Raw genomic sequence first — 26,430 nt, 5'->3', positions numbered from 1 at the left:
GAGGGACCCTTCTCCCCCTCCGTGAGGGACCCTTCCCGCCCCCTGCGAAGGTTCCCATCTCCGCTCTCTCACATTATGTTAGAATAACCCCATGCGCTTTTTTGCCTATATTCCTTAAAAGTTGCGGTGTCCGTGTGGGAAGCGGTCCGTTGTGTGATGCTGGCGAGGAAGCCTTGCCGTACTACTTACTTTTTCTTTCTTTCTTTCTTTCTTTCTTTTTGCTTTTTTTTTTCTTTTTTCCCCTGGCTAAGTAATGAAATCTGTCTGGCAAGTGAGATATCAGTCTTTATACAGTTTAAGTTCCTCTGACAGCTGTCAGCTCGGAGACAGGCCTCCTTAACCTTTTGTGAGGAAAAAGAATKKCCTTAGAGAAGCAGGTGATTGAGAGAACATGTRGAATTCTTGCTGAAATAATGCATCCTTTAAATATTTTTTTCATTCTTTTTCTCTTTGGAACTATATTGTATTCCTGTTGATGTGAAGTCCCTTTTGGCAAAGCTTCTCTGATGCCTAGAAGGACTTTTTTTTCTTTTCTATGCATTAYAGTTCCAAAGTAGTAAATAATAAGTAGAGAAAGGTGCATTAGGGCTGCATATAGTATTTATCTTCCTTTTTTGTTCTTAAAACAATGTTTGACAGTTRTAAGTGGAAAAATAAAAGGGATGGTTTTGCAGCAGGTTTCAGTAGCAGACAACATCTTGTACAACCACAAATTGAAATATTTTTCAGAATATTTCAGAATGGACAGGAAAGATGTTGATAAAGTGACACATTTATGTTTCGATTTCCAAGGCTTCTGTGTTTCTATTGTCAGAGACAAGTGAAGGTTGTCAGAACATGGAGATTTAGTTCCAGTACTTCCCACAGAGTAGAATGTGGGACGGGAATTGACAGGTCAGAGGAGACTTGGAGCACATGTGAGAAATGGGCTTTATTACAGAAACTTCAGTGAGAAGCGATGAATCCAAAACTCTTGGGATTACTGGTACTAAAGACAATTGTTCTGTGCTCTTATGAGCCTTTTTTTGGGAGGAGATAACCTTTGCCATTCTTCTCTCTCCTAAGGAAAGCACTGACCTGCTAGCTTGACCAAMCATCTGATGAGAATCAGCTGAAGCCTCCATGTGGGGTGAATTATGGGAGATAGGGCATGGAATGGTATGGGGAAAATGTGTGTCTTTTTTTACACTGTTACTGAGGGTGCCTGAAACAAATCTAGAAGTAGTGAGTGTAAAAGATATAGCACAGTTGCAACAGATATCTTCAGATATTCAATATTTAGGTAGTTAAAAGTACGCTGTTCTGTGGGGTTTACTGTATCTTTGCTGTGCTAGAGCATCTTCAGTACAAGTGAATCCGTAGGCCTTTTGATCTGGTGAAATCATTTCCTTTAACTGATGCAGTAGTGGGATGATATAGTAAGTAAACTCATTGAAGGGTGTTAACCCTTTGCTCTTGGGAATGGGGGGTGTGAAGTAAAATTGAGGAAAACAAATACAATGTGAACTGATGGTATCCCAAGGGTGTCTGGTTCCTGATGCTTACACTGGGAAGTGCRAGTGGTGATTACAGTTTTTCTGCTAATCAGAGCCTGCCAGTCCTGGAGGACCTTTTTGCTTGCTAGCTTAATTGGTTTAATTTGCCTTTTGCCTTTCATTTTGTAGTCTGAAAAAGATCTTGTTCTCAGCCTCCTTAATGCAACATCACCAAGTAGTGTGAGATCCAACTGTTACAAAAAAGGTGATTTGTGATGTATCCTTGGTGGACAAAGTGGTGCATCCTGAGACACTAAATGCTAGGAATTTATTAGGGATTCTCTGCCTTTAGTCATTTTATGTCTTGATTTATTTGTATCACTAAAACAAGCATCGGTACAAGGTGTTGTGAATTGAGCTGTGTATGTTCTGTACTTGTCTTTAATTTAGARCCGGTTCTTTATTTCCATGCTTGTATATACGTGTTTGTGTTTCTTTGCCTTCAGAAACCCACAGTAGAATGGGAGAGGGGGGAGCTGCAGACATTGTAATACAAGCAGAAGAACAGCCACAGTTTCAGAGCAGCTGAAGCTGTGACTTTTTCCATAGTATTTTCACTAATACACCGTGACTTCACCTGCAGTTAAAAAACTCGGCGTGCACCTTGCTTTGCCTGGTGATGAACCAGTATTAATGCATACTCTTTAGCTCTATATGGGTAGTAAGTGAAAACAGTACCATATTGATTAAAAAAAAGATTAATTGGTCCTGCTTTTGATTCTGTGATCTCTTTAAAAATCTCTGTAGCTGTGTGAGTGCAATAGTGACACTATATGATTTAATGTCCAAATTTACACTTTGCAGCTGAAATGGCTCTGATTTCTAGGGGAGCTTTTAATGAAAACCCAGCGAGCTCATCTCTCTRTAATGTAGTAAAAAAGAAGGTTGTGGCTTTGTTATAAATGATTGCTGAGATCATATTTATTGGAATTAGAAAGATAAAATGGGAGCTCAAGTGGGAGTAAACAGATGCATACGCAATAGTGTGTCTTGGTGCAAGCTGAAGCAGTTGAGGACTTGCTTTCCTATGGTCATAGGTGGGTGGCAGCAGCAGTAGTGGTCTCGTCATATTGGTGACAGCACTATTAAAGATAAATTTGGGCTTTTGTGTCTGGGTCGAATATTACAACAGTCGCTTCATTTCCTGACACTACTYAGTTAAGTGAGTAATGGTGCTGTCTTTACAGAACTGCTCGGGGTGACTAGAGAATTAATTTAATGTTGTGTAACATAACAGCCTTGGTGAAAAGATAAGGACACAACTTGAGTTTACAGTACAGCCATCACTGTGCTACCTTCCTGAGAATTTTGCATCTTATCAGCTGGAATATGTATTCTCAAGACAGGTGTCAGACTGTGACTTTTCCTGTCGCTTTGAGAGTAGTGATTCATCTGAGGCACTCCTGAGCCCACAGCAGCATTTGAGGTGCCCTCCAGTATCTTGTCTGGTTTCTAGCTACCACTCAGGAGAGGGGTGGGTCTTCTGTATGTTGCTGTCACATCTGCTGCTTCTTGATGTGATGGTTTGTCTTCTCTAAAAGCTTGGTGAAAAGTGGCACCTTCTTTTTGCCTGAATCTTTAGGGTGCTTTCTGTTATTTACCACATGTCTTGTGTCAGGCAGTGTGCAGTGTTACTTTACTTACTACTCTGCTGTATGAGAACACACAAACCTTTCTTTCTGAGGGATGAGAATTAAATGTTCCATCTGTACCCAAGAACTGATCTAAAACAATGCATTGCCCAGGTATGCAGGAACCTTAAGGATATCATCTGTATGGTGATGACTTATATGTACTGCCCCAAGTTACAGAATGTGAGAAAAATTCCCTTGCTTGCTTTAAGTGAGGTGGAGAGAGCTCATTACAAGCTGTGACAGAAATTTTAGTACAAGGGCTTGATCAGCAGCATTTTACCAGAGAAAGGAGCAATTTAAGTTTTATCACAGAATGATTTGAGACTTTCGTTACCCTAATAAAAAAAAACTGGTATTTGAAATGACTAAATCATAGTTCAAGGCACAGTGTCCAAATAGTGAAGGCATAAAGCATTGTTTCAGGGAATGTCATTTATATTTGCAGTCTCTGAAAGTGTTATYATTGGGAAAATTATTCACTGCTTGAATAATCTATGCAGTTTTTAGAAARCAGTGCATAAAGAATACATTTAGCCTCTTGAAAAAGAGAAGCAATTAGTTGTTTTCTTTCCCAGTGGTCTGCTGCAAATTATTTTCTTTCTTAGTTGGAAGTGGTCAGTATTAGAAGCTGCTGAACTGTCTTGGTTCACAATCTATTGGAAGCTTTCTGAAAAAGCCTTACATTGTAAAAACCTAAACTTTGTGATACATACCTAAGTTATTAGTTCAAGTGTTACCATTATTTAAATTATTCAGAGAAGTCAGCACTTTCCTCTACTGTCTCTCATGCAGAAATTAACACAGTTTCGGTCATTGTGAGATGATCCCAGCAGTTTAACCTTTAGCCCAGCACTAGGAAAACTTCAGGAGTACGACTCTAATAATCTTGACTGAACCTCACTAAAGTGGACTTCTTTCTGTTTGGATGTTAGTCTGTCACAAATTGTCCTTTTTAGGTAGGTTCTGAAATTGTTTTTCAGAATATGTTGCTCAAAAAGAAATAAATAGCAAAGTCATTCAAGTGCCTTTGTCATGAGGATAAAAAGCAAATCCGTTTTGATTTTCAGGTTGGTTGAGAGATGCAGAACCTCACTGTGTTCTTAGTCCAATGTTGATTTATTATAGCTGAGTGTATCATGACAAGGACATAGTACCTGATACAAATAGCTGAAATAGATAGCAGTTATTGTAGTGAATGGGAATAAGACTTGAATAATAATAACTGTTCAACCATCTAATCTCCAAGCCATGTTCCAAACAGCCACATTTTTASCAGCTGGATTATAACAAAAATTTAAGATACCATATTCCTGTAAAATCTTTTGTTGCTCTGTGTTAAGTCTGAACACAAGTATGTGAAAATTATCTTGAAATATTTTTAATGTATGTGTTTGGGACTGCTGGTTTTTTGCCTGTCTCAGTCTTATTTTAATTTCACTGTCTGTACTATGATGTAGTAGCATAATTAATTTTTTTCCTCAAAACTTACCATGTCTCCCTTATAAAATTGGGAGTAAAATTTGGCACTTTTTTTCTCAGTTTTTCCATGAGGGACTTAATAACAGATGCTTGAGAACGGGGTTGTATCAATTTCTTCCTGCTACGGGTGAAGCTTGTTTTACACAAATGGRTTAAATATTTAGTAAAATGTGCATACATTATTGGATGGGAGACTGTGCTTCAGTACATGTTTCCCTCATAGTCAGTATGGAAATTTGGAAGTGCTGTGGGGTTTCTTTGGCTGTGAAAATCTTTAAGTATTCTTTTGAGATGGGCCATTTCAGAGAGCTGTCCTGAATGTGAAGCCCTACTTGGTAAGGCTTTCTCCTTGAGGAGAAGGGACAGGATTTGAGCCTCTGTTTTCCACTCTTCCCATGTTCAGTGTTTACAGCATTCAATCAATTTAAAGGAAGGAAGAAAAAAATGCATCATCCATGTTTTGGTAAGAGTTGGATCGAGTAAACCAACCTTGCCAGTTAAATCAAGTTCTCACAAGCAAGACTGTATTGCATGACCAGTATAATCTCCATACAGAAGTTCTGTTTCAGGATATCTCTGGTATAACCAGCATGATCATTATTAAATTCTTAGTATTCTGAAATAATAGTTTCAGGTTGTCTTCTTTCTTTTTCTTTGTGCTGCCCCAACCCAACTGCCACCATTCTGAAACAGTTATCTTATTTAACAGTAAATTTCATTTTCCRTGTGTACAGCAGCTGTTAATGTTTGTAGCTTGAAAACACAGGTTATATAATTKAAAGCATTGAAAGACCTGGAGAAAACCTTTAGCAATTATCTCAGCATTTGGGAATGGCTGGTATGTATTTATAAATAAAATCCTGAAAGTTTTGAAAGCTAAGTAGAGGCTTGATGTGAAAAACATCCACTACTCTGCCAAGTACAATGAGACCTGATRTCTCAGGATTGAATGCCATTCAAACACATTAAGGATAATGGAGCTGGATCTTTTGTGTGTTGATGCCAGAATTCCATTGAAGTTGATGGCTCTTCAGTTGGCCCTGACATTCTAAACAGTGAATTTCTTTCCCTTCTTTTTTACCAAGTAAATCTGTTTTRAACACTTCTGTGAAAGAGTCTTCTCGAAGTCTACCACTTCTTTGCATAACAGTCACTTAACACTGATGATAGTTTGAATTTCAAGCACTAGAGGGTCTCAGGATTTCAGAAAATAGGAAGCATTTGTGTAGTGAGTGACAATTCAGGGCAAACACAAGAGCCCTGAAGGCATATGGAGCTGTTAATAAAAGTTATGCCCAGTGAGCCCGTGCTTGGTAGCATCAGAAGCTTCAGGGAGGCTGAAATACAGTTCTGTTTTTGCTATTGATACATAGAGGCTTTTTGAGTAGATTTGAGCTTCTATTAATGGTGTTTCTTGGTTATAAAAAAAACCTTGTGGGTGTTTTGCTGTGGCCTCCAAGTCCCCAAAATGTGTGCCRTGTGCCTCAGAGCAGGTGTTTCTATTTCAGCCAACTGTGTCTAATGGCAAACATCCTTTTGCTTCCCATCTCTGGAAGTGCTAATGTCACTCCTTGTCCAGTTCAGTAGGATCAATCTGCATTAAGTTGTTTTTTTCCTTTTACTATCTTTTCAACAGCTACTTTTATAGCTTAAGTGTTCCTTTTTTATGTGTTTTTCTTCAAAGACAAATAGGGGGTTTGTTACTTGAGTAATAGGGTGATACTTSCTTGCTTCCTAAGCATACCCTGGAATGCTGAGACTTCAGTGGAGGAATAGTGCATTGCAGGGAAATTCCTATAAAGCAGTATAGTTCAAATGGACTTAAATAAAGTCTGGCCTTATTCAAACTGTAAGAAATAACCCATGGTGAAAGTTTGGAGGTTTTTTTTTTTTTCAGTTTTGTTTTGTGTTTGCTTGTTATTGGTTTTGCCCCAGCTTCAGCCCTCAGACTTGAACTCATTTCTTTAGTGAAACAGGRACTTAAACATTTCATTAAAAATTTTGCTTTTCTCTTTGTTATTTGTATCAGGAGTTCCTTCTAACTTAGTGAAGCAAAAATTTGAAACCAACTCTTTGGTTACATTCACCATTTGCCATATGCAGAGAAGGTAGGATTTGAGCTTGCTATTTGTTTTATCTCACAACAGGGTGAAGGACTCCAAATTGACAGAGTGAGTCTGGTGCCTGCACATTCTGCACCACGTTCTGTACTGGTTGTAGTGACAAACTGAGGAAGTTACTAAGATATTTATTGKCTGTGTTTCACAAGAGGTTTACTTTGAGCTTACTGAAGCCAAAGTGGAAGCAGGGGGAATTTTGTTTTATAAATTGCAGTTGATAAAACTTGTGAGGATTCTTGTCTTGTTCTTCCTGATGCCATGGAAAAATACATACCAGGTGAAAAACAGACATGCAGCCCAGTGCATCATTATCCCTTAAGTTCCTATTGTCCATTTTAAGATTTCATTCAAGTAACTTGAAACTGGGTTGCGTGGTATATGTTTATTCTGTTTAAGCCAGATTTGCATGCATTTTCGTCATGTTGCTGGTGCTGAATATGTGCTTGAAAGGTTCTTGATTTCCACCCTTCGCYGCTTGTTGTSTCCTTCCCTTTGTGGAGCCACAGRAAAAGTGATTTTTGGGCAACTAGARTTGWTAAGRTCWGKAGCAAATCARTTCCTTCTTGTAAGCTGAAGTGACTTTTAGCCAGGCAAAGTTTCCCTGTTCCTTATTCCCTTCAYGGTGGGTAGGATTAACTTTTCAGAGCTTCCTGTTTGTTTCCTTTCTGTCTTCTATGCTGCTTCAAGTGCCTGTACCATCTTAAAGCTTGACTGAAAATTGGATCAGATACTTCTTATGCTAATTTGAGTTTATGKATTATAGCTGAAGAAGGTATAAATAATGTTCAAGTAAGGAAAATAACCCTGGCTGTTGATGAAATGGCTGCAGAGCTGKTATTGAACTGTACTGAACTGRGTGTGAGGGAACTGTGGGAWTAYGKACAGAGAAAATTATCTTGGGGTCARAAAACAAGCAAATGAGAAGTAGATTGGGAAGGGCATTAAGGTAAGATTTTTTCCAGAATAATTTATACCACTTTCTAAGATGGTTGGGACTTAAGGATGAGTAATGGAGAATGACTAATATGTTAAGAATTGAATATGGGCTTTGGGAAGCTGTGAACAGCAATGAAACCTGATGTTGCGTAAATACAATAAAAATCTGTGCAACTTAGAAAATGCGGGCTGGAAATTGCATTTGGTTTGGACAGTGACACTAACATAATTTGTTAATCAGCAGCAAGGGAGACTTGGAGAAGGGAAGGATGATGAAGATGTTGAATTTTTCCTCTTATGCCTTTTCKGGGACTTGTCTATGTATCTCACTTGACAGGATGATGCATTAAGTGCCAAAGTTACAAATAGAGCAATATCTAAATGAGCTTAAGGAATGAATTTGCAACAGTAGAAAAGGTCAACTTTTAAATAGGTAACACACTCAGACCTTCATAAAACTGGAGAGTAATCTGTCAAAATGAAAAAATAACAAATGTCTCTGTAACTTAGCATGTTTGAAAACAGGTGATGAAAGACTTGGTCAAACRTGAAATAGGAGTAAGTGTCAGATTGACAGCAGAGCAAGTGAACATGTCCTTAGAAATCTTGGGTTTGCAGGTACAGACAACAAAGAATGGCTGTGAAATGCTGCATTTGACAAGTGGGTTAAATAGGCAACTTAACAGTTTAGATGTTACAATAAATCCAAGAATCTGTCCAAGTCTATTATTTTTTAATAATGGAGTCTAGTATTAATAGACTTCCTTATTATTGCAGGTGCCTTCACTTGCAAGATGGTGCCGTTTGTTCAGTCCACTGCTATTGTAACTGAAATCCTTACAATGACCTGCATTGCTGTGGAAAGACACCAGGGAATTGTGCATCCACTAAAAATGAAGTGGCAGTACACCAATAAAAGAGCTTTCACGATGCTTGGTAAGATTTTTAGCATCTCCAGTAATGGTGTATRTAAAGGAATAATTTTCAGTGAGGTTGGTATGACAGATCAGAAGGCATTTTTATGACCATGATTCAGAGGCAGGGTTAATTGACCTTTCTAAAAGAGCTCAAGGGCAGTGTCTGTAAGTAGAGTATATTTAGTAGCCAGAACTCTCAAAAGGGACTTAGCATCTAAAGCAAAAATGTACTTAACCAAGATCAACCTTTAGCAGCCRTTTCATCTTTTGTTTTTATTTTTAACAAAGGTTCAGAATGTACAAGTGCTGCTGAAGCAATGTCACAGTGAAATAGTCCTTCCACGGTTACAAAAGAGATGTACTTAATGCTCCTTAATGCAGATTAAGTGGCTTTTCCAGTGGAATATCAATAATTGGAGGTAGTTTGGGAGACAGAAAGCTGATGTCAAAAGAGTATGCTGTTATTGATGTGAGTGTTGACGTATGCCTCATAGAAAACTTAGTTCTTTATTACGATTTTCTGCCTTGCCTGACTTTTCAAAGCTGTTAAACTGTTCATACCAAAACCTGCTTGTTGGATTAAAGTATTAAAAGTATTAAAAAATGTATTTATTTACAGGCATAGTCTGGTTGCTGGCTCTTATTGTTGGGTCACCCATGTGGTACGTGCAACGGCTTGAGGTAGGTTAGGTGAAATGGGGATTTGCATCTTAAACTCAGTCCTTGCTGATGTTTCTGAACCTTTAGCAATCAAATTGAATCAACTCCTATGAAATTGGAGTGAGATAAGAGAGGTGAAGCTTTGATTCTGTGTGCTAGCCTGAGAAAGGCTAAGGATTAGAGCTTCCATGCAGTGGRGGAAGGAATACCAACAGGGACTAGTCCTGTCTACTCTCCCTAATTATGTCAAATAATTATATAATGATATATAATTATTATATAATTAAATTATTATATTTAATTATTAAATAATTATATTATGAGCAATAATTATATATGCGACCTCCACTGTAGCTTGATTTTGGTTTATAGGTGCTGYGGCACACAGCAATAGAGAACTTACTGATTTTTCAGTGTTCCCCAAGATCTACAAGAATTGTTTAGTTTAAAATTAATTAGCTGCTCATTATAGTTGATGAGTTGCCACATACGTTTGGAGGTTAAGAGGCTTGGCAGAATCTGCTTCTTTTGAGTCTGAATGTTAATAGTTTTTTTTTTAAGTGGCTAACGTGAAGCTTCTGTATATCCATCTTTACTTGCAAAATGTGTTGCCAAGGTCTGCTTTAAAGTGCAAATCAGAGCATTTCCTGACCTCTGTCAATTTGGATCGAACCCAGCACTTGATGGGGAAAAGTGCTTGAAAGTATTTTGTCACTTTGAAAAGTCTGATGTCTTTTGGTTGTTCCATTAAGAGCAAGGAATATCTGAATGTGCTTGGCTTTTACACTGGGGATAAATAGCCGAGTGCCTCATCTTCTTTGTATTTGTTGTTACAGGTTAAATATGACTTTCTGTATGAAAAAGTGTATGTCTCTTGCTTGGAAGAATGGRCCAGTCCAATTTATCAGAAGATCTATACGACCTTTATTCTTGTTATWCTCTTCCTTCTTCCCCTGATACTGATGCTTTTATTGTACACTAAAATTGGCTATGAACTCTGGATTAAGAAACGAGTGGGAGACGCTTCAGTTCTTCAAACCATTCATGGGAGCGAAATGTCTAAAATATCAAGGTTTGTAAGCAAAATATGCTTGAAACTTTGGCTTCTAGAAAGCTTTTTTCCCTGACTTTTTTATTCCTCTTGAATAGAGTTTAAATTGCCTTGCAAGACATGCTGATGTCATGGCTTCCTGCAGCYGTACAGTGCACTGCTGTCCCAAAAGAGAAATGAAAGATGTTAATTGATGGGCTAGATTTATATGAGGTTGCATTTTTTGTTTCCAAGGGAATTGTGTACTTCTGAGCRTTCCTTGAGGGTTTTATTTGCATCWGCAAGCATCAGAACASAGTCACAGATCTAATTTGAAGAGACATGAATCTGCCAGTCAGTTCCCAGTGATTCAGTGTGGAATGTCTTGGTGCAATTTCAGGAAGAAGAAGCGAGCAATTGTTATGATGGTGACAGTGGTGTTTCTCTTTGCAGTCTGTTGGGCCCCTTTCCACGTGATTCACATGATGATGGAATACAGTGAGTACCTGCCATATCTCATAGAATAAAATCTTTGGGTTTGGGTTTTGTTTTTTTTTTGTAATGGAGCTCCAGGTTGTGACAAGCTAATGCTGCTGCAGCATTCAGCTCTAGAATACATTCTGCTAGCAAAGATTAATGCTCTATTTATAAGAAAGACTTAAGAAAAAACAGGAATATTAGGGTGATGAGTGCATCTCTGTAGAGCCTTTTTCTTTGTCTGTTATGCTACCCTCATTTGCTGAAAGGTCAGAAGAACCTGGCTGGAAGCTAAAAGTTATTTCTGACCATAAAACCTCTTGAAGTTGTTAATTTAAGTGTAACTGTTTTGAGTTAAACTTATTATGAAACATTTATCCCTTTACTTCCCTGGGTTTTATTTCAGTGGGCATATTGGAAATATAAATACTGGACATCACAGTGATAATACCACACAGTGAAAGCAGCTGGAGTTTTTCATTGCTCTTTACTGCAAATTGGGTTGGAAATGCCCTCAATGCTTATTGTGTTGGCTCTTTGCTATTTGCCTTATTTTCTGGGGTCTTCCACTATGCATCTCCTACCCTCTCCATGCGTACTGGAGGAGACTGTGTATCAACAAGAGGAAGTTTTCCATAGTTGTACTCTACTTGCTAAAGGCAGGACCTGTTTCTTTGTCTCACAAGTAAGRTTGTAGCAGATAAATCAGTAGTTCACCCAGTCCGTTGTTTTGGCTCATGAATTGCCTCCTTCACCTGATTCTGTTACTACGTACATACAAAGTATGATTATGTGATAGAGCTTGATTTTATCTCGGTGATGAAACTATCGCTAATGTTAAGAGCTTCAATTATGGGTTTTTTGGTTGATTTTCTTCTAATGCCAAAGTGGATATTAATAGGCTACGTAGTAAGAATTTATGGCATTCTGTGCTTACAGCATATTTCTCTTCTCCTTTCCAGGTAATTTTGAGAAGGAGTATGATGATGTGACGATCAAAATGATTTTTGCAATTGTGCAGATCATAGGATTCTTCAATTCTATTTGCAAYCCTATCGTGTATGCTTTCATGAATGAGAACTTCAAGAAGAATTTTCTGTCTGCCCTCTGCTTCTGCATCATGAAAGACAACACATCCCCAACCAGGCACCTTGGGAACTCAGGAATTACCATGAGGAGGCAAAAGCCAAGCTCTTCTCAGAGAGATCCCATGGATTCAGACGAAGGAAGGAGGGAGGCTTTCAGTGATGGCAACATCGAGGTCAAGTTCTGTGATCAGCCAGCTTCCAAAAGGAATTTGAAAAGGCACCTGGTCCTGTTCAGCTCTGAGCTTACTGTGCACTCTGCAGTAGGAAATGGACAGTAACATCACAAGGGGGTTTGACAATGGAGAAATCATTCTCKTTAGGATAACTTTCAGTAAGCCATTAAAAGAGTTTTCTGCTTTGCATTCAGAAATGAGGAGAGAAAATGTTCTGTGGACTATAATAATGTTGGGATAGTGATTGAGAAAATGTATTATTTATTTTATAACGACGAGGAGTAAAACTTGGGAAAAGAACATTACCAACCATATGATTTCCAGGAGAAAAAAAGTGATTTCTTCCTAAGTTAATTTAGGGCTTGTTTGCCCTTGGCTTTAGGTAAACCARACAACTGCTGCTTGCTCCATTTATTCTGTCTGGACTGTACACAGTTGACTGCTAGAACACAGGAAGGAGGGAATGTGCACCTTTTTGGGACAACTTGAAAATCGAACATGAGCCTGACATTGCAAGATCTGCTCTCTGCAGATTTGGGTACAGAGTAGCTTTAAATCTGAGTTCAGGAAAGATGGAGACTGAGATGCAATTCTGTTTTAGAAAAAAAAAAGGAAATATGGAGGAGTCATCCAGAATATAACTCTGAAGAGATTAAGATTTAAACATTGCATGCATGTTGAGATTTTGTTAACTGGAAACATCTAAGTAATTAACAATGCATGCGTAATTACTGTGCTGTTTTTATAGGTTAATTCTCGGGTACCAATTCAAATGCCATTGTAGTGCCCTGTAAACTGCCTTGTTCTGCTGGAAAATGGAGAAGTTGAAAAAATGCTGTACAAGAGTGTGCACATGCAGAAGGTGTGGTCTGCAGAGTAAACACCAGGTTGAATTTCCAATCATGCTTGGGCATGTGGCTCTCAGGTTGCAAGTGTGGTGTTGCTGTTTTCTTTAGGGTTATAAGGGCATGATCCAGAGCCTRTTGGGACTTCACAGAAGACTTCCAATGGGATATCATGGTCTCTTGATCAGACACTTCTCTGAAGATGTACTCATATTTTTTGTCTGTCCATCATCTTCAAAGGGGATTAACTGCTGTCTGAGAACCAGGCCAGTGTTGTGGTTTTTTAGGCTTTACAGTAAATTGTGAGGTTGATATCCGTATAAATTCTAAATGCTTTTGCTTTCAGTGGGCCAAACAGCAAAATTACAAAGGTATGCTTGCAAGGGTGGGGCTGGGGGAGTAAGTGTGACCTAGGTTGGTACACTGGGATCTGATCCCGTAAATGAGGCCTTGAAATACAGAATTTGCCACTCTTGCTGAGGTTAGATCAGATCATTTAACAGCCCATGAAATGCCAGTGCTCTCTTCTGTCATCCCTTGCCTCACCTATGGCACCTTAGTGCTGCCTTGGCAGGCAATTTAAGATTCTTTTACATTGCTACTTTACACTTCATTGTAAATGAAAACTTAGGATAGAATATCTGTGTATAAATTGCAAATGATTTGATCCTTCTCCAACATCTACAGATTTCCATTGGTTTCTGACACACTTTATTTGCATATATATTTTTAATATTATATATAATATACTCCTGGGCAATGACACAAGGTTCCTGACTTGTCCTGAGGGCCAGGAATTAAGAACTYAATGGGATATTATCATAGTTTTCCTCAGCAGATGTAAAGCTTAATTGCCTGGTRGTTAGAGCTATGTGTTTGGATAGAGTCTGTGACTGATAACTAATTTATTTCAAGCCATTTATTTATTTGCTGCTAATTTCAGTGACAGATTTTAACAAGCATTTAGTCAAAACTTCCAAATATCTTATATTTTTGTTTTGTGTTACCTCCTTCTTCTGTTGTCTCATAAAATGTTATGTCAGTGAATTAACTGATGTAGTATTAATTTTATTTTCATTAAAGTTCTGTTTTGGGTTTGTTGSTGGTGGTATTTTGCACTAGGGGGTGATTGCTGTAAACTTCCCTCTGAGTTTCTCTTTGTTTAAAGGTTCATGTGAGCTCATGTGTGCTTCTTTAGTAATTAAATTCCAGTCCTGTTACAGGTRCCYRMTGTTACTGTAATCCYGAGSCTTGTGATTTACAGGACTTTACAGRATAAGGTGAGAAAGGGTAAAAAAAACTTCCAATCTCTGGGTAGGGTGATAAGTGTTTCAGCACAGATATATGTGGCTATGGTTAGATTAAATATAAACCCAAATGCAAGAGGCAGTTCTCATACTACTTTTAATGGTAATTGTATTATTTGTCCTTTTTTTTGACAGAGTAGTTTTCTGAAAGCCAGGTAATCTTGTCCTAGCTTCAGGGAACAAAAGATCCATTATTGACTTGAGAACAACCAGGATTTTGCCCATTTCTGCCAGAGTTTAAAAAAATCTGTCAGAGCTTCGGCTTTGATTTGGCCAACAAAACCAGTTGTTCTGCCCAAGTGGGTCAATGACTTGTACCCTGTTTGTGGCTGTAGCTGTGTGCTTCAAACCAAGAAAAGCCCTGCTGTCCCTCAAGCTGCCTGTGCTTATTTCCATCTTCCAATAACAGAATTGCACAGTCCAGCTGATCACAGAAAATTCCTGGCTAATGAATTTACCAGAGAATAGAAAAATTAACCATGCTCATTTCCCTAAAGTGAGAATGTTTATCAAAGCTGTTGTGTTCTTTGAGGAAAAATGTTTCCTCAAAGTTTTTTTGTTGTCTTAGCTATAAATAACCTACCATTACTCTGATAAAATTAAGAAGAAACTTCTTTCATTCTCAGCTGTAAGGGGCTAAGCCTTTCAGTTGCAGTGAGATGATGCCAGGAACTGACATGCTGATGAAGACAGGAGCCTGAAAGGACACGTTCCACTGAAAAGACTCTGGAAATTTGAATGGACAAAAAAAAAGTGTCAGATGTGTGAGCTTGTTCAACTGATACCAGAGAGTATTAACTAGGAAAACAGTGAGCAGAAGGAAGTGAACCCTCTCAGTTACTGTAACAGTAGCAATTAAAATATGCCCAATATCGATGYGTTCCAAGGAACACCAATTGCCAAYSATTGCCAAGCCAGCAGAGATGTGTKATGTGCCTCCATCCAGAGTAAGTACATGGATTGTCATCCTGGAGATGTGTTAGCCCTGCCTGTGTGCTGATTACAGGGTCAGCTGATGTTCAGTGGTTGTGTGTGCTGCTGGCAGAGCCTGAGAATGGCAGAAGCTGCTGAAAGAAGTGATSCAGCATRGGGGAAGGGACAYCTGAGAGATCAGACAAATGTACAAAGAGCAATGCAGAGGAGGACTAAATTATTACTCCCAGGAAAAAAAAAGAGGAGGAATAAGTGGGTGAAAGGATGTAGTAGAGCTGTTGTCTTGGGGGGATGGGATAGGGAAAAAAATGGTGGCGAGTTATGTTTTTATATGGATTAGGGATGATCTGAGTTACAAATTTGGGAAAGTTTAGGAACTGTGTTCCGAAAGTTTAATGAGCAGAACAGCATCTCAATGCACAGGGTAAAAGGCTGGGAAGAGTGATAAGTGCACTTTTGGTGCCTCTGCAGCTGGGAGCAGTGGAAGGAGCTGGAGCTTCACCAGCTTGAGGAGACAGGTAAATGTGGATTTAATGCGCATTGAAGAGATTCAATTGTGTGTATTCCTTCAGAACCCCATAACAATCCCTCTGTTTCTGTCTATACTTAAAGTTGTGCTTTGACACCTCAAAACTGTTTTCCGCAAGTATTGCTGGACATTGAAGCCATGAGTAGCTTCTGCTGTTGAAGCTCCTGTCAAASTGATGGATTATGAAGTTACTTTAAAGGCTCTGATGTGATTTGAGATGAAGGGTCACATTCTGGTTTAGTATGAGATTTTAATCCCACCTGGCTACAGCTACATCAGTACACCAAAACACGGTCAGTTAAAAGAGCAAAACCTGTTTCCTTTCATTGAAAAAAATACAGACTAACAGCTCTACAAGTTAGGCTCCACACAAGATTCGTGTTGCTGGGAAAGTGCTGTCCTATAAGCCAGGGTTCTTTTGGAGAAGGTCTAAGGGTATTTGCGTTCATAAAAGAAGAATTTTTGTAGAGATACAAACAAACTTGTACAAATTACATCCGTGCCCTGTAGGGTGCTTAAAATCCCAACCAWGACTTGAAAAGATGTCTCGCTGCCTGAAAAAGGTTGAAGTTTGTTTTTCGGCCTCCTGTGGAGTAATACAAAGCTTTCTATGAAAAGCTCTTATTTCCTTGTATTTTCCCTTTTTTTCACAAAGCAGAAACTTCTGGTTGTTTCCTATTCTTTGGAGAAATAATCATGAAACCTTTGCCCCAAACATATTGTGGAATATGGTCAGTTTATGAAAGGGACTTCATCCTAAATGACATAATAATGTGCTTGCATTGAAAAGCCTTTTTTACATTAGCGCTTCAGAGAGAAAAAAAGTCTTTTTGTTTCGTTGGTTTGTTTTTTTTAACATTTTGGGTTGAAATCTCTTTATGGCCTTCTAGTTTTTATTTGCTCTTTTCACTCCAATCACTCTTTTTCTAAATAATTTGCACCAAGGTTTCTCAGGATGGACTCACATGGGTTTACTGTTCCCTTGGACATGGTCCTTTCCCTCTCTATCTCTAACATTTTCTATGCTTTATTGAATTATGTAGTCTTACACCATCTTCTCCCATGCCCCTSAGCAAAGCCTTATTTAAATGATTTAAAATTTAAGGCAAGGTCTCCATAAATCTCCTGTGTCATGGAAATACATGAGAAAGCTTTCAGGCTTTTTCAGTGCTTTTGTGTCACCCATCCTAAATAGGCATCCTTTCTCCTTATGTTCATCCACCTTGATAAATACTGTAACAGATGGACGTATAACTGTTGTAGGATCAGRCATAGTTTTACTGTAGAATCACAGGTGCAATCTTTTAATTTGATTTTCTGCTTCATCCATTTGCTCAAGCAAAAATTACTCAGGGTTGAACTGTATTTTCCCATGTTGACAAATGAATGCTTGGCTGACTAAATAAAGCCGAAGTATATCGCCTTACAGATCCATCACACTGGAGGAGAAAAAGTTGTCAATTATTTTAGGAAAAAAAAAAATTCCTAAATAAAATTTCTACTTGTGAAAGAAGAAGGTTAGCATGTTTTAGGGTGTTTTAAAGTTTTCTTTTTAGTTACCTTTGTAGGTGTCTTTCCCTAGTGCCGMGATTGTGCTGTGCAGGGTGAGAAAGCTGCAATTCCCTCAGTGAAGAGGGTTCAGTTCTTATCAGGGCTGCTCTCTGTGCTTTGCTGGTTTCAGGGACATCCCTGGGAACCTTTTGTTTTCATAGTGTCACTGAACTCTTTGCTTAASATGCCTCTTTCCTAACAACAAACTTTGTTTACTGGGAAGTCAACCTTTGACTTCTGCTTTTACCTTGCTTCTTTTCTTTTTCTCCTCAGTTTTACTTTTGTAAAGTACAAAAGTACTTTACTTTTGTTTTACTTTTTCACTTAGTCTCTGTCCCTTTTTTTTTTCTCTTATTGCTTTCCCTGAAGCAACTCCTTGAGCTCCCTGTGACCTTATCTCTTTTATACAGATTAGAATAACCAAGCAATGTATTTTGATAATGAAGTGAAGCAGCTCTCTGGTTCAGAAAATTTATTCCATCAAGGCTGACTATCAGATTATGAACTGCATTTCCAGTCTTTATTTCAGGTGCCCTTGGAAAGACCTTGCCCATTCTAGTGGTTACAGTAGGCTTGCATGTGTAGATATTGTTTCTGAATTGACTTTATATATTAACATTTTATTTCTCATGCTGCTTACTGCCATATTTCTGTTTAGGTTTTTTTCTTTGACTTTACAAATTTCTAATTCTTAGGACGTGAGGCTTCTCAGTAATGTGGCAGCTGCACTGCAAGAGTTGATTTTTCTTGCTTCAAGTAACAAATGGAGATGTCAGTCTTTATTGTTCAGATGATGGCTMAACTATGGCTTATAAAAAGGTCCAGTAGCTTCCTTCTGGGAGTCTGTAAATTACACTGCGTAGTGTCTTCTGTGTGTGTGACAACAGAAATGTAATGTTCTTCTGCTTTTTGCCTCTAACATATGGTTTCCACAGATAYATCTGTTAAACACCCAATTGAGCTATTAGTGAGTTCAGTCCATAGCTGAAGAAGCTTCAAGACCGTGCAATCTGAGAATAAACTATTAGAAGCTATTTAGTGTCTCCATGGGTAAAGTATAAATAGCACATTAAATGTCATATTAAAATTTGTACTCCGGTAGACAAATTTTGGAAGAGCAGATGTGTGGCAAAAACACATCTGAAGAATCTCTTTGGCTCCAGCAGCCAAGGTTGTTGTGGGCTCGCTCGGGCTGTAGATGGCATCGTTGCTGCATGTGAAAAGCCGTTCGTTTCCAATCCCTCCGAAGGGAATTGTTATTCTACAGGCGTTTGGAAGCACGAATTTGATTGGTAGGATTTGGTAAGGGTTTGATAGAATCCTTCTTTCCCTAGGATTAGAGAGAAACATGGAGAGTGGTGTTGGTTTATTTTTTTTTTTCCTTTGTGAAATTGTGCGTAGGAAAGCAGTTGGACTTCGTGTGACCAATGGTATAAGCAACCCAGTCAAAATTGGTTTTATTGTTTTGTTTTTTTAAATTTAATTCATATCTTAGACGTTTAAKTTTTTATCTAGAAATCATCCCTTTTGCTGTGGAAAATTTGTTTTCTGAAACAAGCAAATAGCACTCTTAGGTCTGTCTTGTTTTTGAAGCTGAGCATTTGAAATACAAATCAGTGAATGAATCTGTGAAAAAATAATAGAGATCAAGGCTCTCAGAAGTCCTTCAGAAGGCATTTCCAGACTCCCCAGAGTGTACTAAAAAGCCTTTGGTTGTGGGCATCCCCCTTCCCAAATCTTGATATAGTAGAGRGAAGTCAAAGGGGAAGTGGAAAGGGGAGAGAATCAAGTGTTATTTATTAGCAATCAGGACAAATCTTAGTTCCTAAATGGTGAACTTAAAAATTTAAAGGGTCTCAAAAAGTAATCTGTTTTTGTTACAGTCTTCAGATACTCATTTAAAGATTTTATGCACACACACAAAAAAGCCTTTAAATTCTCAAAGGGAGTTAAAGAACTTTACTATTAAAGGTTTAAAAAAGCAAAAAATGCCCTTGTGCAAGGAAACAAATTTAGCAGCTTGTCAAGATCAGCTGTAAAATACAAGTCTTGCTTTAGTGATTTAAGCTAAGGCTCCACAAATACTAGGGCAAAGGAAGAAATTATTATTCGAACTTGTTACAAGTGTAAATGGAGGATAAGAATCYTGGCTAGCCAAGGTAATACAAACTATGAGAAAAAGTGGAAAGTCTCTGTCATAATTTGTTCATGAAATGGCAATATTTTTTCAATGCATTACTGATGCTAGTTCATAAAGTCTGAAGTAGAAATAAACCCACTTTACTAATTAGGGGGGAGAAGTACAGAAGGAAGTAGATGCAGAAGTGGTTAGTTTGTTTGCCAAGTACCTGAATAAGCAAAGGGACTTTCTGAAGTTACAGTAATCAGCTATTTTGAATGGAAATATTTGATAATCCTGTGAAAAACAAGGCAAACATTTTTTTTTTAAGGAACATATTAATGTTAGTTTTCTTAGCCTGTGGTATTTTCCTCTCCAAAGTAAACTTATAGAGTAGCCATGTTATTCCTTCCTGATGTTTTGATGTTTTGAATATATTTTAGAGATGCCAAATGCTCCTGGAACTTTGTTCCTAGAAGCTGCAGCTGTATGTCTGCCAGGCAACAGGAGAAGTAACTCCTTACACCTGGTGTAYGTGAGTGGTGTTGGAGCAGGTGAGTGCTGGGTCAGTGATGTGCCTCTGTTCACCTGTGAGTAATTATGGCATCTTCTAAGGCTGCAAATCCTTTAGAAATTAAGAGAAATTAGACACTGGAGTGTAATTTCTGCTTGAGAGGTGTGTCAAAGATGGTTTTGTAATGTTAAACAACCATTCTCTCAAGAGAGATCTGTTTTTTTTTATTCCAAGAAAGGAAAATAGATGAGGCAGTAGAAGGGGGGATATAGGGAATTCTTTATTTTTAAATCCAGCACAGTGGTTTTGAATTCATGCTGTGTTCAATAGAAAGGGCCTTAGCTATAAATGAGGATACAAGCACATCATTTTATCTGATAGCAGATATTTGCAAGACAGCTGTGGAGCTTTTGGGGACAGGTGTGAAAGATGGGCATGAAACTGTGAACTATAAAACCAAAATGAGACAAAACATCTCTTCTGGCACTAGTGTGGAACTGAGGCAGAGCTGATGATTGATTTTGTTTCTTTTTCTGTGTTAGGGTCAATTTTTGGAGGTGGTTCATGAACAGCTGATGCCTGAAGTTGTTCACATTTCCCATTGATCTGTGTGCACTCGGCTCATTTACTGTTTAAATCATTGCCTTGCTGCTTACAGAGCATGGCTCAAAGGCCTGYGCTGCACCAGGACGCTCCTGCTCAGGCGTTAACGCTTTCTGATCCTGTTCCAAAGCTGGCTGGAGCATTTTTCCTAGGAAGGCAAATCATGGATAGGAAAGGGCGTTTGAGGAGTATTTTGGCTGATGCATCTCTAGTGACACCTTGTGGGATGTTTCACAGAATCACCTACAACTTTTTKGGGGAAAGATATAAACTGAAAGGCTTGGTGTGCAAAACAAGTTGCCCAAATTCTCCACATGGGATACACTTAAACCTCTGCGTTCACCTATAATTAAAAATAAACTAGAGAAATTAACTTTAAGTTTTAAGAAATAAAGATATTCATATTCACTTTAGGGTAAAACATTCAGAAATGAGAACGTTGTGAATCAATTGCAGCTGGCATGATTTAAATGGACTCAGGACATAGCTCATTGTTCTGCCTGGTAAAGATTTGATGTTCTGAGGAAAAACTGGTCAAGTTTCAAACTCTTTCAAAATACTGTTGAAAAATGAGTATTTAGAGAACTTGAATCATTATCTCATTGTCCAATGATTAATTCTGAGAACCTTCTGGTGATTTTCACCTAATTGTAGGGATCTTTTCTCCTATTAAGTGATACTGGAGTAACTATTTTGGCTAGATGTGTTGGAAGATTTGTTTTGTGTTGCTTGCTCATTTTGTGGAAATGACCAAGTCTGGGAGTAACCAAAATCCCCTAAAGGGCACGTGAAAATCGATCTCTTTTATGTCCTTAAAGTTCTATGCTGGTTGCAGCTTCACCTGTCTGGCATCTCAGCCTCATGCTTTGCCCTGGACAGCAGATGAATACCATCTAACCCTGAGGGAACAGAGCAGTTTTTTTTCAATCAGACCAGTTTTTCAGAATTTTTTTTATCCAGTTGTGTTGCTGGGCCTATGGGTAGGGAGATTATAATGGGGGAGGAGATGTAACAAGATATATTGCCACATAAAGACTATTTGGAACAGAGGCCTGAACAGAGATTTGGAAGAGATTTACTGGGTTTTGTTGCTCAGAAGAATATTCTGCCTATGCATGAGTGCAAATTTAGCTTGATCCTTTATTGGCTGAGAAGGAGGAATTGGAGACTTCAAGGAAATGCTGTGGATTGTCCTGCAGCATAGCCCAACTCTATTGATTTTAATTTTTTGTCTAAACACACAGCCTTTCCTTCCCTTCCATGTCTTGTGCCTCTGATTTTCCACCCCTAACTTAGCCATTGCAGGCTTCTGTGGAGTTGTGGGATTAATCCTTTAATTGATACCCTTGATTTTATTGATAGTATTCATTGTTTCCATCTCTTTTCCCTACACGCAAGCACTGGGCCAGCTGAGGCTGAGAGAAGTAAAAAGGGTCCCTAATAACTGAATCTTGAAGTCAGATTATTAAAATATTRTATGTTCTATTAAAATATATCGGGTTTATTAGAAGAATTTCTACAAAGCTCAGCTGTGAAAGAATAATACTTTTACAAAGGGGTGAGTTTGATTTCTAATTTATGTAGTCATCAATAATACACAAACAAATTGGTTAAGTGTTGCCCAGGTTGTCTTCTATAGCTCCTGTGGAGAAATGAAGCTGTTTTACAGCCTTTGTATTGCTTTCCTTTTAATTCACATATATTGCTACTGCCTGCTTAGGTCTTGCTTTCTATGCCTGGCCTTTGCAAGTGATATTTGAATTGTTGCTTGTTTTGTGATTTTGTTTTAGTGTTGATAGCACAGATAAAGGGCAGAGGCAGAACATAGACTGACTTGCTGGTTTTGCCTCCTGTTCCCATCTCTGCAGTGAAGAATTAGAACTTCTGTAGGCAAACTCAGTGCAAAAGTGATACCTAAAGCAGCTTGATCAGCAGTGCTTGGGGGCTGAGTGCAGGAGAGCTGTGAAGATGTGTAGTTTTCATTCTCCCCTGGACAGAAGCAGACAAATTGTGATTTGGTGAGGTAGCACTGTGCTTCAGTGGCAGAACAACTCTTAGGTTCAGGCTCTGCCTGCTGATCTGTCCCCAAAAATGTGATGCTGCTGCAAACTTAACTGGTGTGCCCATGCTCTGAGAGCCTCACCCACGGAGTAAACACCCAGTTACTAAAAATCCTAATTGCTGGCATTTGTATTCAAGGCAGGAGGTGGGCCCTTCCTGTGTACTACCTACGTGTGAAACARCCCACGTAGTTTGCAGCCACCCTCCTGCCTTCACTGTGCGGAGGAGTTTATCTTTACTAGAAACAGTAACTAGAAAGGTGAACTTTCTACTTACCAAAAGCAGCAGACGCTTGGCTCTGACTCATGGAAGGAGCCCAGGTATCAGGGAATGGCTGTTCCACATTTCCCTCTACTGCCTTATTCAGCAGCTGAGCCAAAGCCTAGTTTTGTTCAGGTACCACATTGGAGAGGATGTGTACAGTGGTTCTGTCCCTGCCAGAATCCAGAAGGAATCCAAAACTCCAAACCTGCTGCTGGCTGCTGTGTCGGCCCAGCTCTGAAATGTCACTCTGCGTTTCAGAGTGAAGCCTCACACTTTGGTGTGTGTGTGTAGTTTCAGTTTTAGAGTAACAAATTCAGTTTGGATCATGAGCCTCCAGCTGAAATAAAAGCCATTACTTTTTTTTTTTGTGGTTGTATCACCTCCCTAAGGAATCCTTGGTTTCCCTCTTTACTGTGATCTTCACTGATTTTTGCCTTCTGTGATGTTCATTGGTGCTTTACTTCAGTAGGAAATCCCCTTTTTTGAAATGCCTTGTGATGAGTCACTGCTGCTGTTTGCTTCGAACTGAAGGGGATTCCAACCATGAAATTGTATTATTGCTAAAATAGAATCCTGTTCCATTGCGTAGGTTGCAGTTGAAAGCAGAGAAAGGTCTGGGGGAGTTGTAGGGTAAGCAAGCAGTGTTGCTGCTAGTTTATTTACCGGGAGGTTAATAGCAGTTCCAGTAACAATTAAGCAGCTTAGAAATTTAGTAAACCCAAACCCATCTCTAGCTSAAAAGCAGTTCTGTATATGTGAAACTGTCCTTAAAGAACCAAAATCATCCCCAAACCGTAATAGTTTGTGTGTTTCCAGCAGTGAATAKTAAGATCAGTTCAGCAAGAAGCATAGTTTGGTTTGGGCTTTTTTTGTGTGTGTCTGTATATTCATTATGAACTCAAAATTGAATTGCTTTAAAAATTTTTTTTTTTAGACATGGAAGATTGCTTTCAATTTTCTTCTTTCATTATACATTTGACTATCCACATATCTCTATTACTTTTGGTTTAGCTCTTGTGCTTCAAGCTGCAATCTTCTGAAACCATCGTCTATCACCTTCTTCTGCAGTAACTGCTGCAATTTCTCTGTTGTGCTGGAGTTTTGACTGATTTCCAAATCCAYGTGTGTCCATACAGAAGTTGGAAATCACAATTTGAAGTAGCCTTTGGTCATGCCTTCTCATGTCTGCAGGGGAATGCAGGCAATCCAGATCTATCCGGATCTGTCCTCTGAACACTGTCCTTGCACCCTTTTTCAACTCTGGATCTCCTTCCTCATTTTCAGAGTTTACCTGAGAGCTTCTACAGGCTACAGTGAAACAAACCACAAAACGTACCATTTAAAGGCATTTTGTATCAATATGTTCAGTATTAACATCTTGAAGGTTATCTATTGAGATGTGGTGGTTATTGAGCATTGAAAAGAACCACGAGTCTGCTGAAAGCACCACAGTAACACTCGAGTTAAAAAAGAACCTCATAACTGGTTTTACGGTATATTGCTGTAAAGGAAATAAATTAATAAAAACCACAAAGATAGGCCATTTCCCATAGCCTTTGACTGGTGCTGTAAAAAAAAGAGCAGTTAAAAAAAACACTCTTAGCTGAAGGTGGGGGGATTTCCTTAGGAAGAATGCTTGGAAAGGGCCTTGYTCTGAGCCAGGTTGGGACACAGTCGCTTCCTAACTTCCTGACAGGAGTGCCTGTGCTGAATGCCCCAAAATACCTGATTTTCTGAGCTACAATCCTCTCAGGTAACAGGACCAAAGGAGCTAGGCTGACCTGCAAACACTCTCACTCTCATTGGTGTCTGTGGTCTGGTTTGGATTTAACYCTGGGTTAAATGTGGCTGCTGGGAGCTGACTGGCTGAGTGCATTCTTGACAATTCCATAGAGTATTTAKGTACACAGCGTGCAGTCTGGCTGGTTTGGAAAATTTGGATCTGAATGCCTTTCTTATTTCTGAAAAGGGAAAAGATTCCATGCATCCCATAGAAACTTGGAAAATAGTACAGCATTTCTCTTCTTCTCCTCTTCTTCTTCTTCTCTTCTTCTCCTGAGGTAGAGTCTCATCCAAATAATCCTCTCATATGTATTGAGTTGCTTTGCAATGTCCATCTTCACATTCCAGATGCTGAATATCCTGTTTTAGGAGTTTAGGTTGAACTAAACTTGAATGCTTGCAAACACTTGCAAGATTTACAGGGAGTAATTTATCAGACTCACTGGCATTCTGCTGTGGTTTAAAGCTCCCTTCAAAGTAGGATGCACAGAGAACTATGGCAGAAGCTTCGAGTAAGGTAATGATTAAGAGGTGGATAAGTATCCCTGCATGATAAAATAATCTTCAGTGTTTAATATTTTTTCTAGGATGTAATTGCTGGAGAAGTACATAAGGGAAGTAAAATTTTGCTACAACATTCAAGTGCTCCAAGAACTTGTCTTTTTTCTTTTGTTTCTTTTAAACTGAAAAAAAGAAAAAAGGAGCTTATCTCCACTACAGCAAATGGGTTTTCCTTACATCGCTTATAAAAATGATTTTAACAACTTTTTTCTTCACTGTTCAAAGAAGTTTTACATTTTTCTTGATTGTTCCCCAATGCCTATACACTGCCTCTGTCTATGTTTTATGAGTCAAATCTAAATAACACAAGGGTACAGTTTCCATAAAATTAAGGTCATACGAGGTGGAAATAGCAGCCTAAGATCAGGAGTTCCTTTATTTTTATAGTCCTTTCTTTTGGTAACAGGAAACAGCTCTAAGGCAGTTTGCTTGTAGGATATATAAGAGTGTTTGCCTTTATAGATRTGTGTGTGTGTGTCTGCATGCTTATGTGATGGAGAGCTGCCTTAGGAATATTTGGATCTGGCTTCTAACAGCCAGAGAGCTCTCTCTAGTGCAGTTATTAGCTTTACCACACACTTGGACAACAATATTGCAGAGTTGTAAGCAGATATTGTTCTTGATTTCATAAAAAGGGAAAATTAGTTTCATATGCTTTGTGGGGAAGGTGGAGTAAGCAACTTCTCCTTCAGTGTTGTGGTGATTGCTGGTGGTTGTGGAAAGGTCATCAGATCCTCCAGAGGAGCTGGGAAACACTACAATTCTCATCAGAAATGTAGTGGATGTGTCACTTCTCACCACCTTCCTCTCCTCCAAAGCACCTTTCCTCCTGTCTACCAACAGCCAGGATACCTCCTGTGAGATAACCTCACTTCCCTTTGCCTGTGGTCAGCTGCAAACCCAGTGGAGGCATCTTCCTCTGTTCAGCCTCCTGTACTGATGGCAAACAGCACCTCTCACTGGATACATCCGAATTCCTTCCTTTCTTCCTTTTTTTTACATTGCTTCCATTTCCTTTCACTTTTAACCCAGGCTCATATAGTTGTTGTTTATCACCTTAATCCATTCCTAGCCCTTTCTGTAGACTCTGTGTCTGATTTTATTTTTGCAGCCCAGCCAAGAAATAGCAAAAGGCAGGGGAGTGTCTGCAACTTGCAGGTCTTGGCAGTCCCTGAATCTGGGTGAAAATGCTTTGCTTCCTGCAAAAATACCATGTCTCCATGAGGTAAAGGTCACTTTTCTGCCAAACCACTAAATGATGCTTTAAAATTTCATTGACGTAGAGAGTAGTAAATTTAGTACAGMTTCAGGG

At 38.8% G+C, this 26,430-nt stretch overlaps 1 protein-coding gene across 1 annotated transcript in view; it reads left to right on the top strand.

Annotated features, from left to right (window-relative positions):
- Window positions 1–13,994, top strand: part of QRFPR (pyroglutamylated RFamide peptide receptor) — a 15,080-nt gene extending 1,086 nt beyond the window's left edge. The window contains exons 2-6 of the mRNA XM_057380573.1: window positions 8,482–8,640; window positions 9,241–9,302; window positions 10,118–10,353; window positions 10,712–10,809; window positions 11,751–13,994. Coding sequence (XP_057236556.1) covers window positions 8,482–8,640; window positions 9,241–9,302; window positions 10,118–10,353; window positions 10,712–10,809; window positions 11,751–12,154 — 959 coding nt within the window. The 3' untranslated portion in view covers window positions 12,155–13,994. The remainder of the gene's footprint in view (window positions 1–8,481; window positions 8,641–9,240; window positions 9,303–10,117; window positions 10,354–10,711; window positions 10,810–11,750) is intronic.
- The last annotated feature ends 12,436 nt before the right edge of the window (window positions 13,995–26,430 follow it).

The sequence above is a fragment of the Malurus melanocephalus genome, unplaced genomic scaffold (genome assembly GCF_030028575.1).
Source record: "Malurus melanocephalus ecotype Western Australia unplaced genomic scaffold, MMel_1.1 scaffold_460, whole genome shotgun sequence".
NCBI classification, from domain to species: domain Eukaryota; kingdom Metazoa; phylum Chordata; class Aves; order Passeriformes; family Maluridae; genus Malurus; species Malurus melanocephalus.
This window is presented reverse-complemented; position numbering and strand designations above follow the sequence as displayed.